Genomic DNA, 14086 nt, shown 5'->3' on the forward strand with positions numbered 1-14086 from the left:
TTCTATAGCACCTATCATACTGTCATTTGTCACGTGTCATTTTCACAAAGGAGCGGAGCTTTAACCAGATCGCGCGGATCTAATTCTGAGGGACAAAAGGTCAGGACACATCAGATTCAGTTCCCACAACGTGCCTGCTAAGAGTTGTTCTTACACTGAAGAGGAATAAGCAGTGAAGCGCTCTGTACTATCACCACCTGGTAATTAATTTTGCAAAGTGTACCTGCCAACTGGCCTTCTCTTTGGCTTTTCATTCATCCTCCTGATTCATTCACTGACTTGTTCCCACTCAGATATCAGATAAACACATCAGGAACAAACTGAGCGCTCTCTCTTGGCAGTTTTCTCTGTTTCCCTTCGTCATCCAAACAGATTCAACAGTTAAACCACCAACAGAGAGACGGCTTGAAGAAAATGACCTCGCAGTTATGAAGCCTTTGAACTTTTCCCGTCTCTGCGGAGGCGCCGCAGCTAAAACATCCCAGACCGCTGAGTGTCTGTGATTCTAACGCTGGGGTCAAAATGAAGCCACGTCCCTCAGACTATCTGTAAGATTACCGATGCCCAGGAGGCAGAGCAGAATCTGGATTTCACATCTGAAACCAGACAAAGAAGACAGCAGAGACAGGGGACCGCATCCTCTGTCATACTAGTTTTCATATGAATTCACACAAAGGATGACTGAACTGCACTTTTTCCAAAATGAGACAATATTAAATAGTAATCTGTGCTGCTACAGCACATGAAAAACACAAAGTGTGACATTTCTGTAAAATTCAGCCATTGAACCTTGAAGGAATAGTTAATTTTTGGAACATACTCCTGTGTTCTTGCCAACAGTTAGAATAAAAGATCAAAACCACTCTCATCACTGTACGTAAAAGGTTTCTATTAGTGTATATTTACCTGAAAATAAGAATCACTGTGTTTTTGTTTCCTTAAAACAAGCCCTCTCCATCTATAGAGATCTATCTTCCCATGTTGCACCACCATGTTTCTACAGTAGCCCAGAACGGACATAACCAAACACTGGCTCAAGATACGCCCATTTGGGTTTTGCACGAGTTTCGTGGCCACCATAGGTTCTCCCACACACTTAAAACGGGAGTGTGATACAAAGTGTTTGTAATCTGCAAACTCACCAGTAGATGACACTTAATTTGCACACAATGGTCCTATAAGGAGCTAGAGCTGGGTTAGCTTAGCATAGCATAAAGACTGGAAGCAGGGGGGAACAGTTAGCCAGACTCTGTCAGAAGTTACAGAGTCTGTTTAACAGAGCACTTCTTCACTGACATGCAACTCTTAATAAATCCACAAATTGCTCCAAATCAGTTTTGTTTGTTTTTTTGTTTTTTTGTTTGTTTGTTGTTTTTGTTTTTTACAGATGGATAACATGGTAATTAGCTTTACTTCAGCCATGCTTTTTGGTGTAATTTTAAACTCTTTAAAAGGCTACTGAGGGTGATGTGATATTTTGACTTATTAAGCCACAGTCAAGCATGAACACATTGAAAAAAACAAAAACCTTCTACTGGCTTAAAAAGTGATTTAAAAACTGTCAGATTTCCAGAACAGTAATGAGTGTGTTGTGTAATTACTGACTGCACTGTGCTGCTCTGAGACATTTGCCAGACAAAGCCTTACAAAAACCTCTTAGGATTGAATTATTGCTCCATTTAATTCATTGTGAGCCATTAGTTCAGATTGCAGACCTTTTGTGTTCTTTAATTATTGAGGGCAGAACAAACTAAGAGATTCTGAATCCTCAGCCCATGCAAAATATAACACTCAACATAAGGTATTTTTACATAAACATATTACCAAACCATTATCTGTCCATGTACGTGACTGTGGTCACTTACTGCCAGCTTCTTCCCCCCTCCTGTTTTTACAGTAAACCAAGATTATTGGACCTGATTTTCAGCATTTTTATGACAACTGGAATATTTTTTTTCTAAATCTGATTTCCTATAAGATAAAATAATTTTAAAATGCTATATTTTGGTTCTGATGCAGCCCCCTCTGTCTGTAGTCACCATTCTTGTGGTCTTATTCAATGCCCTGTCCACACACAAACATATGCTTAAAGGCATTTGAACAAAGTTTTGAGTTGGAGTTTGTGTTATTCTAAATTTTGACACCCAGATTTTAATTTTTACTGCAAATGTATATAGGTTCCAAATGTCAGTTATCACTGTCCTTGACTACAAATAATCGATATCAGCCCTGAAAGACACATATCAACAGGGTCTTCCCGTTTTACAATAAAATGGCAAATTAAAAAAAATCAGCACGCAGCTCAAGCTTTACCCAGAGCGATCACAGCACAGATTTAATGCAGCCTAACAAGGATAAAAACCTCCAGGCAATCATGAAAACATATGCTAAACAAACACAACACGACAAATTACAACTATGCTCACGTTCATGAGCAAACACAGACGTGCACATCTGACTGCACACGGTTCCCTGAAGAGATTAGTGGAAGAAAGAGAGACTGAACACGGAGGGCAGGGGACAGAAAGAGCTCACCTTTCCTCATAATGACTACGCTCACCTGTTCATCCCCTCACCTGGGGCAGGGGGATCACTCTCTCTCCCTCCCTCTCTCCTCCACCTCCCAGAGATGGCCAGATAAAGCGAGTCTTTCAGCCCAAATCGCGCCGACGCTGCCCCTGTGTGTCCCTGCCCTCCCTCTCCGTCTCTCCCCCCTGCAACCCGGCCCTGAAAGTGATCCAGGTAGCCTTTCTGACAGGGAACTTTCTCACACTCGCATCTGCCAATCACACACCTCCCCGACGCACAGGAGGAGGAAAAAAACACAAGAAAAGTGTGACACACACACGCAGCACACACACAGAAACACACACGAAGGCAAAATGTACACAGATAAGGGAAGATAATTGGCTCTGGGACAGAGAGTCTCACAGGTAAATGGGCTGATACTAATCAAGAAGAAGAAACCTAAGCCAACAGTGTGTGTTACATTTTTGTGTGTGTGTGTGTGTGTGTGTATACATGCGTGGAGGCATTTGTGTGTGCTCAGGTCAGTGTGGACATATTAGGAGTGTGTTTGTGTGTGCATCTGAAGGTCCAGCTGGGTTTTGTGCGATATTAGAAACATTTTTACAACACAATATGAACAGAATTAGAGCCACAAGGCCTTTTGTTGCCATTTCTGTAATACTTTCATTATGAGAAGGAAGTCAACCATGCTGGGAGCCATCAAAGGAGGAAAAAGAAATAAATAAAGAAAAGTCAGCAGGAGGATTTCTTTCACTGGCAGAGAAAAAAAAAACTGAGAAACAAACAAAACCTCTGCAATCCCTAGAAATATTGTGGCTCATTTCTTCATGTTCTTGCCAAGTTGTTTTAAAGGACGTCTCTCTCGCTCTATTTAACTGATAAACAAGCATTAATTACTAAAATGAAGGGGAAAAGCAACTAATGGGTGATGATGGAAGGATGGTGAGATTAAGTGCTGTTACTTTCCTGCATTTGTAAAGATTCAAGCAAACAAAATACTACGGCTGCGAAGATTGGTTTATTAATCAATCAGTTGCCAACTACTAAATTAATCGCCAGCTATTTTCATAATTGATTAATCGTAATTCTCTGTTCTCAGTTTCTCAAGTCTGAATATTTTCTGGTTTCTTCAGTCATCTATGACAGTAAACTGAATATCTTTTGGTTGTGGGCAAAACAATAAGACATCCCTTGTGCTGATCGACATTCCTCACAATTTTCTCACATTTTATGGACCAAACAAGTAATCAATTAATCAAGAAAGTGATCGACATATTAATCAATAATGAAAAAAATCACCAGTTGCAGACCTAACACAAACAAATATCCATTCTACAAGTGCAAATTATTCACACCATCCTTTCACTTGCCAATTACTGGTTAATTGTTTGATGTCAGAAAACAGTGAAAAATAACGAGCAGAATTTCCCAGAACCCAGGTTTATTTCTTCACATACCTTGTTTTGTCTGATCAGCAGTGCAAAAACGCCAAAATGTCCAGATTAGTATCATAGAAAACCAAGAAAACCACAAAATATTCATAATCCAGAGGCTAGAAACAACAGCTTGTCTTGCATTTTTGTCTAAAATTGATTTGGCATAGGGATGTTTTGGATTGTTTGGGTTCAGTCACTGTAACAGCAGTAGATGGTGGAGAAGCAGCAGGAGTACCGCTGTAGGAAATTCATCATTTTCATCACTTCACCTTGCCATCAGATAGGCCTTTTCCAAAGGTTTTATAAGCCAAATATCACTTTCTGTGAAACTGTTGGTTGGTTGTGTAATTGTGTGACTTCAGTGTCTCAGGATCGGTACTCATGCTGCTTCTCTAAACCTGGGACATGCCGACTGCCATCTACTGTAGGTAATAAACTGACTATGGGTAAGCATCACCTTCAGAGATTATCAAAATAGTTGCTAATTGGTTTTCAGTTGATTGACTGATTGATTAACAAGAATTCCAGCTCTGATGCTGCATAATAATGTGTCTAAACATCTACAGATGAAAAACTCTTTCATCCCTACTCACTAATGCTCGTGTTTTTTAGTTTCTTCCTGCATTATCGAGAAAAACTAAACAAAAAGAGAGAGAGGGAGGACTGTAGGAGGAAAGAGAAAGGTGGAGGTGGATTGAATAATCAATATCTCTCCTTGGCCACACTCGGCTGCTGTTGTGCTAATGGCAGATTAATTGGTCTGCTCTTTAATGAGGACACAAGACGGAGCAGCCAGCAGCGTGATGTTTGATCGAGACGCAGATTGTTCGATACATCCTGAAAAAAGCAACAAGAAGACCCAAGTTTTTAAGGTGCATGTAGAAAGTTTAGGCTGGATGGAGGAAGAGGACAGAAATGTGCAGAGAAAGGAAAAGACACAGGACTGCAACTTAATATTTTCCAAACTAATCTCTGGATTATTTTCTCGAGTAATCGATTTGATTGATTGTTTGGTTTGTACATTTTCAGAAAATATGGGCTCTTCCAGTGTTTGTTTTGTCCAATGGTCCAAACCTCAAAACAATTTAAAACTAGAAGAGTGCAAGAGCAGAGTGAATTCTGAATAATTCACACTTGATGTTGTCTTTTTGTAGATCAGAGCTTACATGTCCCAGTAGAGGTCGTTTCTATTCAGAAGGTTAATGTTTCGTTCATAGAGCTAATTATATCGCCCCCGGTAACTAAATTTAATTCCAACAAATCATCACTATAATGTTCAAGTTTCGAAAATTTGTCGCACTAATGAAATGGCTGCTACGGGAACGAACATCATCACCCATGAATATAATTGGGCTCATTGAATCCACAAGAGTCTCAGCCAGTCAGAAATTATGCAATTCCACCACAGTTAATAGGCTCCAGTATGCAGACATATTCAAATACACCATTTTAGGAATATGCTGAATACCGCATACAAATAACTGCACTGAATTAGCATAAAGCGTGCATGTCTGTGAGGTGATGACTCTTGAGTAACCAGAAAACCCATTTTCATTCAGATATCTTGAGGTAAGAAGTCAGGGGACCTTTTTAAAAAAGGCCAAATTGTTTTTTCTCCCCACAAAAATTTTGTGTAACGTAGGAGTCTTATTTAGCCCCCTTTCTGCTAAACTGGTGTGGTTGGTACCAGTGGATGCTTAAGTCATCTAGTTTCATCTGATAGCAGTGTCACTGTACCTTTAACTGAGCCTTTTATCTTTCACAGCCTCTGAAAGACAGACAAACATCACACACACACACACACACACACACACCAAACACATGATCCCCTCCAGGGCTACGCCTGACTGAGATAATAAATCAAAATAATTAAAAGCAGTAAATCCTCCCAGTCAAAACCTACAATGCATGTCAATATTCACCCACTCATACACTGATGGCAGAGGCTGCAATACGTGCAAGGTGCATGTCATCCTGCTCATCAGGAGCGTTTTCTATCCAAAACCCCCTCCGATGTTTCTGTTATGGGTTTGTGGTTCAGTGTCTTGCCCAGAGAAACTTTAACAAGCGGACTGGAGGAGCCGGGAATCACACCACCAACCTTCTGAGCCATAGCCATGCCAAAATCAAGTCTGTGTGGGATCCCTCAGCAGTTTATGGCCTCAGTATGAACACAAGCTTTGAGCAGTTTGACCCAAGAGTTATTTTTCCTTGTCATAGTGTTTAATTTGAAGGGTGTTAAGAGACCTAAAGATATGAAAATGCAGTAATTCACAACCAGTGCTGGCCAGTAACACATTTCATAGTAACTCGTTAATGAAAACATCAGCACGCTAACATGCTGAGAAACAATCCTAACATGCTGATGATAATTAGATCCACAGTTTTGTCCAGTGTGATGGACATAAACTTGTCCATTTAACAGAGATACTCAACTTGCTGTCCATGAGCCAAATCTGGATGAAAAATAGACAGATCAATTTGCATTTTTTTGTGCCACCTCACATCACTGTTAAACCACTGTGTTCAATTCGCCAAATGGCTGTATGCAAAGTTGCTAATATCAGGTGCCATTACAAGTCAAAATATCATTTTATTTATCATTTTAGCTAAATAACATTATTAATATTTGAATTATAATTGACCCCTGGACTCCTGTCAATATGCAAAAGTGGTTCCCGCCAAAGTGAGCTGAGTATCCCTGTACTACAGTTTAGATTTAAAACAGGTGTTGTGGTCATGAGGTGTTTTTCCATGTCCATCACCTGTACACAGAGAAGGACAGAAAAGGTGTGACAGCATGTGAGTCTGAACTGATTGTCATTGTTATTCCTCTCTAGCCTCAGTTTGAGTGTATTGTTGTACTTCAAGCTTAGTCTGTTCCCTTGGTAACCAAACTGATAACCAGCATTGCCCCTGTACTTACCGGCCAGGCGTATTGGAAGGGAATGACAATGTGTCCATTAGTCCCGTCCTCTCCCCCACCTCCTCCTCCTCCTCCTCCTCCTACTCCATCGTGTCCTCGGTGGCGTAACGACACGGAGTTTCCACCCAGGATCCCTGTGTAGCCCGACCCGAAGGTGCAAGGTCCATTTGGGGCGACCCGGGCCTGATACTCCTTGAGGCAGGCCTGGAAATAAGTGTCACACTGGTCCCTGGCTGAGCAGAGCTGCCCCCCGCTGGCCTGGAGGTCGCAGCAATCTCCGGTCTGCAGAAGTCCGTGCGGGTTCTGGAAGTGACGGATCTGGAGCTCAAACATCCCGACAGCACATACAGCCTGAGACCAGAGAGAAGAGAGGGGAGGGTGGGAAGGAGAAAGTTATAGTTATATGTTTTTATATATCTCTTATCAAACAGGGACAGTGCATAGAAACACAAGCAACTGTGATACACAAGTTCTCACTATATGTAGTGATGCAAAATCACTAAAAGTTAACATTAAATTTAAAATAATATAAGTTTTTGTGAGAATTCACGACACCAAACTGTTCACTGTAAAGTCACGGTTATCTGAGTGTGCCTGGACATTTTAAAAATGGCCGCCTCTATGTTTCATATTTCTTTATTTGAACAGGGACAAAGCGCAAACAACATTAACCTTATATAAAACAAGGAGAGATGTAACGCGCCGGTTTTCAGCAAAATGCAAATCAGACCTGAAATACTAGAGGCTACTTTTAAAGTTGACAACATTTCAAGTCTCTGTAGGATGGAGAAACGCACTCATGAAGAAAGTTTGTAAGAAATATTGCAACATTTCATAACATGAGTTCTCCTGCCAAGAGTTAGATATAAATTTGTAACTTTCAGCAGCTGTTCCAGGAAGTCACTGCACCCGGCCAAGAAATAGTCGGATACACAACCCCGTGTAAAACCGCAAATGATCATTTTTACACACTTGCTTTTTAGCTTAGGTTAAACCAACAAGTAAGGTTTTATTCACACTCACTGATTGATTTGATTGGCAGACAGATTCAGTGTTGGGGATAATGCCACAAAGTAACTCATTAAAGTACTCAGATTATTTTTTGTTGTAATGTGTTGGTTTTGAAAATGAAGTACTCCGTTATTTAGTTACAATTTTCAATAACCAGTCCATTATATTACAATTATACCATATTTCTTCCACCGCAAGAACAACTGCTGCCTGCACCCGTCACCAGAGGAGACTCCGAGGGAGACTTTCGTATATCTGAGACATCTGAGGACAGTCTATATTATGTAATCTCGGCTGATACTGAAATCGCGAGTGTCTCAAGTTGGGTTTCTCCAGATGGATGTATTGAACAACCTCATCTTACTATTGACACATCTCCGTGTGCTAACCTTGTGTAATAGTATGTGCGTACAGTATTCACCAGCATTTTACAATAAATAATGTGAAATAATAATAATGCATTTTGGCACCTGTCACTTTAACACTTGAAACACTTTAACTCCTATGGTCTCCTTTTCTCTTTGTTGGTCTTGAGAAACATCTCATAATCACTTATTGTACTGTTATTTGAAGTGAACTAAATTCCATTTTTAGCCACAAAATTTCAACTGATGGTTTGGCACCTTTTGTCAAGAACCACCTTTTTACAGTGAATGTCAATTTAAAGGATGAGTTATCAAAGACAGACACACAAGACCCAAAACTTCAACCGAGAAAAGAACTAGAAACGCACCAATCTACTTTTGTAAAGTTCTGATACCTGAATTTGGATCTCTGTCGATACTGATAGGTATCTTGTAAATGTGCACTCAGCCCTCATGATTTCTCTGTGACACTTGCAGACAACCAGACAGGTAACAAAAGTACACCTGCAGCATGTCTTCCCCTATACCAGTACTAGATCAGATTCGTTCCAACTCTAAAAAGAAAAAAAAAAATCATTCACACTGTCAATCACTTGTGCTCAATTTTACACATCTCGTCCACTGACAATAGGTAAGATAGATAACAGGAAGGAATTTTACCTGATAACAATATCATAAATACATTAAATAAGCATTATATAACTGTCTGAGATTTCTGGCTTCTTCTATTTATAAAGTGTTACTGAAAAGATTGAAGAAAGTTTGAGAGCAGACTATCATGTTTCCCGTGATGTGCAGTCTCGATACTTCTGGGAATCTGCGGACGTCTCCTCTCTATCATCTGTTTATCAGGATGTTACCAGACAGCAGCCGTCAGGAGTGATGAGAGTGAGAGAAAAAAAAAAGTGAGCGCATAACTGTGATTCCCACAAGACTGACTCCAACAGAGGAAAAATCTGCAACACTTTAGTCAAAGAGGTGTGCATAAGACCGCCATTACACAGTCATAATCATGTCATGACAGCTGACATGAATATGAAGGAGCCTCTGTGAGTGTTTATGACTGCTGTCATTAATGACATGACATGGTTATGACAGTGTAATGTACATCTTATAGGGTATTTGTTCATTATTTTGATTATTTTTCTGGAACACTGTATTTGAAGGAATGTGCATTAACTTTGCATTAAAATTGACGTAACTGACCGAATTACTCTTAATTAAAACAGTCATAAACATTCATAAAGACCCATTCATATTTATGAATTCAAATTCAAATAAAGTGCTACTGAACAGTAAAACATTTCCATCCAAGCCATAGACAGATACCCCATCACTTTAGCCAGCTTTCTTTCCTTTGTTCATTCTTTCGTTTCTTCATTTTTTCATTCTTTCTTTCTTTCTCTCTGTCTTTCTTTACTCCTCCTATGTGTCACCACCACTCCCTTCTTATTTCTCACTCTCTCCTCCCAGGGGATGATGACACTGAGAACCTGCTCACACGCTTCCTCTTCCTCCTCCTCCTCCTCCTCCTCCCTTCTCTCTCTGTCTGGGAACAAGCTGTAATGCTTCTGTCATTTCTCTTTCTGTGGCCATCAAGTCTTTTCTACATTGTTGCCGATCTCCTTTTCATCTGCCGCCCTTTCTTTTCTCTGTGTTCCCTCCCTGTTTAAAGATGGGTGGAGTGGACACACACACACACACACACACACACACACATGCTGTAGAGTTAACAAGACCCCCTGAGAGTCTCAGATCAGCAGGGTCAGGTATGTGCGTGCATGCATGCATGCATGTGTGTGTGTGTCACTGCAGCAGAATTAAATAATGGCTTTGGCTTCTTCCAAAACACAAAATAAAGCCACTGTTATCTCAGTTTGCCATGAAACCTCCACTGGTGAATAAATCTGAATAATTCTCAGCCCCTTTTGGCATTCTTACTCAAACACTGAACTTAATGATTGCTCATTAAGTCCAAGAATCAGAATCATGGACAGAAATCACCACCACCACCAACGAGCAGAGCTGACCAGCAGCGCTGAGCCAGAACCTCAGTCGCCCCATTGTGTTTGTGTGCGTGTCCCTCTCCTGCCCCTGTCCCTGAGCTGAGAGGGGGGAGAGGTGGGAGGGGTCGGTGGGGTGGGGGAGGGGGGTGGGGGTGAACTCGTCTACATCAAAAGGCTTGTGGAGATACAGTGGCGCTCATCACTCTACATCCTCCTTTCTTCCTCTCCTCCTCTCACTGCCCGAGCCATTCCCTGCATACCAGCATTTCAGCGCTCGGTCCAACCAGAGAGACAGAGAGAGAGAGAGACAGGCACAGAGAGAGAGAGAGAGAGACAGAGCCGAGGCTGAGACCATCTCTGCAGGAGAGATTTGCCAGTTAAAGGATCACTACACCCAAAACTCAGGGTGGTTCACAATGAATCCTCTCCATCTATTGAGTTCAAGACATTCACGGGTCAGAACTCTGAAGAACCTGAACTCTCTTGAACTTTGCAAGATAGATAAGAGGACAGGGTTAAAGGAAAAGTTAAAACCCATAAACACACAACAACAAAGCCCAACTTTCCTCCTGCGCTGATGTTGGAATGGATCAACTGTAGTTCACATCAGTTCAACATTGTCAAATGCATGTATGGGTTATTATTTTTCATGGGAGGCTACATGAGAAATTAACCAGGCTGCCATGGGCCAGACACAAATGTGATATAAGGTCCTTACAATGGATGAATCTCTAATAATAGAATAGTCAGATGTGTTCTATACAGGGTACACTGGCATGTAGATGTCTCTGAACTAAGAGCTAACGCAGAAATGTACTTCTACTGTTGGTTGCCTTTTCTGATCTGCCATGTGATGAACTGTGTGCTAATTATTTTTGTTAACAGGGTCCAAAACTGGAAGTTTTAGCGTGGGCCATGCATGTCAGATACAGATTGCAATAACAGTATCAGCAATAGTAAAAGAAGTACAGTGCAAACAACATGGATGTCTTGAGTGAATAAAGTTATAGTTTATACAAACGACACACTTCATTATCATTGCCAATGAACAGCACTGACCTCTTTCAGAGTGAAGGACTGATACAGGTTAATGGTAAAATTGATCTGTTAGATTTTAATTGCAATATTTCCTTCAGTCCAAGACATTGCAAGCCACATGGAACCTTTCAGCTGGCTGAACTTTACCTAGGTCTGGTCAAATGGTACAAGGCAAACACAGTGAATGAAAGCCCCAGAATCTTATTCTGCTACTTTCTCTTTTGTTTCTGGATGCTCCCTGCCAAATTTCATACTTGTATGACTATTTATAGAATCGTAGTACCTTAATATTTGCATTTGCATCACTGTGCCAGGAACAACAAAAAGGGAGTGTGGGCCCCCTGAGACCAAATGGCCCAGAGCTGGGGACACTCGTTAACATCTAGTGTTGGCCCAAGGCTAACAGGAAATAAGAGTGAAAACAAAGTAGGCTAGCAGAAAACATCCTAAGGGCTGGACCTGGCTCTCGGTCTATATTTTTCCTAATCACAGCCCTACAGTTCACCATTAAACTTCAGTCAGTATCTCAATATGTCAGAAAATCACACTGAAACCTAATCTGGTTTGATCAACTGAACTCTGTGAACTTTCCCTACAATACTGAAATTGACTTCCTACTGATTTTTTTTTTATATATATAAAATGGATTGTCTTCAGTCTAACCAAATCATTTGCTTGTTAAGACTGACACAGATGCTCTGTTTTGCGTGAAACAGATTATGCTTCAAATGCGAGACACATTTTAAGAGAAATCTGATTATGAAGTGTAAAATAATCTAATTTTTAAAATACAACTGCATTTTCCCCTCTGAAGCTGGCACACTGAAAATGTTTTTTCAAAGCTGGGAATCACATTATAACAGTATTCCCAGAGCTCCCATTGTACTGCAGGGTGTGAGCCCTGACAACCTCTGGTGATCACTGGACAGTCCATAAGCTTCACTTATGAATCACTGAGCAGGTGTGAGTGTGTCCTCATGAGCATGGTCTCCTGTCTTCTGCATTAATAATGGTCCCCAGCAGCAGCAGAGGATCTTGTGTGTGTGTGTGTGTGTGTGTGTGTGTGTGTTTGACGCTGCAGTGCAGTCAAAGAATGGAGGGAGTGGAGTGTGTTGTTCTTTAGCTGTGAAGGGGTTGCAGAGGTGCACAGAGAGACACGCAGAGCTGCCTGAACGTTCAACATTCACACGCCCCAGAGTTGATTCGGCTGTGGCCCCGGGCTCCACACACCCAATCCCACAGATGCTGGATGGGAGCTCAGAGTGTAAAAAAAAAAAAAGCACACTCTAGAGAGCACCTCTGGGTCTATTCTCACTACCGCTGAGTCCTGTCACACATCATAGGCATCCTGATCAGGCTGGCAGCTGCCTGACAGCTCACCGGGCAAAAATGGAAAAATATTCTGTGGTTTTGCACCTTCTTGCACAATATTTTGCTGGTGTGAAATCCAAAGCTGCCAAAATATTGCCCACAATGCTGCAAAAAGCTTGCCAGGATCATTTATACAAGTTATTGCAGTGACTATTTGAACTCTGCTGTCATTTACAAAGAAAGTCTGCATCCATACAGCCATGAGGCAGAAAGACACAGCAGGGCAGCACAATTCACTGAAATACTGTATTATCAAAATCGCAATATGGCCAAGTCCAATATCCAAATCACAGAAGCTGCTGCTTCTTGAAAAAGGAAAATGTGTGACAAAGCTGTATAATAATGAAGTCCTGATGCTCTGAACAACAAATTCTATTCTGCAGATGTCAGAAAACATTTTTTGTTTGGTTCAAACACCAACAAATGTCACACCATCATGATTTTAATGATAATGTAACATGAAAAAAAAAAGATAATTCCCATTAATCATGAATCATATCACAATCACAATATCCATCAAAATAATCCCAACATGATTTTTTTGCCATATGGGGCAACCCTATGAAGAGTCAGAAAGTGGCTAAGAAGTGCAAATAGGGCTGCAACTAACCTTTATTTTCATTATCAATTAATCTGTCAGTCATTGTCCTTAAGTATAGATTAGCTGTTTGGTCTGTAAAATATCAGAAAATTATAAAATTTTTATCACTGTCCACAGCAAGTGTAAAGACAGAAAGGTGATGCTGGGCTCAAATTATGAAATTGGGAAGTTTTCTATGTACACATGATATATCAAGTGCTGGAAAATAATATTTTTTTGACAAGAATTTGTCATGTGGACAGGAAATAGTAGAGAAAAAAGGTGGCTAGCAGAAAACAACCTACTGACATTCCAACATAACATTCAATATCAGTTAATCTGCCAAATAATTTAACATTTAAAGATGATTTCTGAGCATCTAACACTTATTTTCATTATCAATCAATCTGTCAGTCACTTTTTGTGTTCAATCACTTAGTTGTTAGGGCCATATAATGTCAGAAAATGGTGAATAATTTTGATTGGTGTTTCACAGTTATGTCCACAACCCAAAGATATTCAGTTTACTGCCACAGAAGAGTAAAGAAACCAGAAAACATTCACATTTGAGAAGCTGTAGTCAGACATCTTGGACATTTTACTTACAAACAATTACTCAAAACGATTATCAAAATAGTTGGTGAGAAATGTAATAGTTGATAACTAATTGATTAATCAATTATGAAATAAAATAGACAATACACCAGCATCCAAACGTGAGGGATGGGGTTGCAGATGCATTACTCCTTTATTAACCAGTGAATGAAGGGTGGAAGCTGAACAGAGGGGGTGTGGTTGGATAATTAAGGTGTTATTCATCCATT

At 40.5% G+C, this 14086-nt stretch overlaps 1 protein-coding gene across 1 annotated transcript in view; it reads right to left on the reverse strand.

Annotated features, from left to right (window-relative positions):
- LOC146328755 (uncharacterized) overlaps positions 1-14086 on the reverse strand; it is a 73512-nt gene that overhangs the window by 57471 nt on the left and 1955 nt on the right. Inside the window, exon 2 of the mRNA XM_084717760.1 lies at positions 6892-7242. Within this exon, the coding sequence (XP_084573886.1) occupies positions 6892-7242 (351 nt within the window). The remainder of the gene's footprint in view (positions 1-6891; positions 7243-14086) is intronic.

This window comes from Lutjanus erythropterus, chromosome 4, assembly GCF_056507025.1.
Source record: "Lutjanus erythropterus isolate fLutEry1 chromosome 4, fLutEry1.hap2, whole genome shotgun sequence".
NCBI lineage: Eukaryota > Metazoa > Chordata > Actinopteri > Lutjaniformes > Lutjanidae > Lutjanus > Lutjanus erythropterus.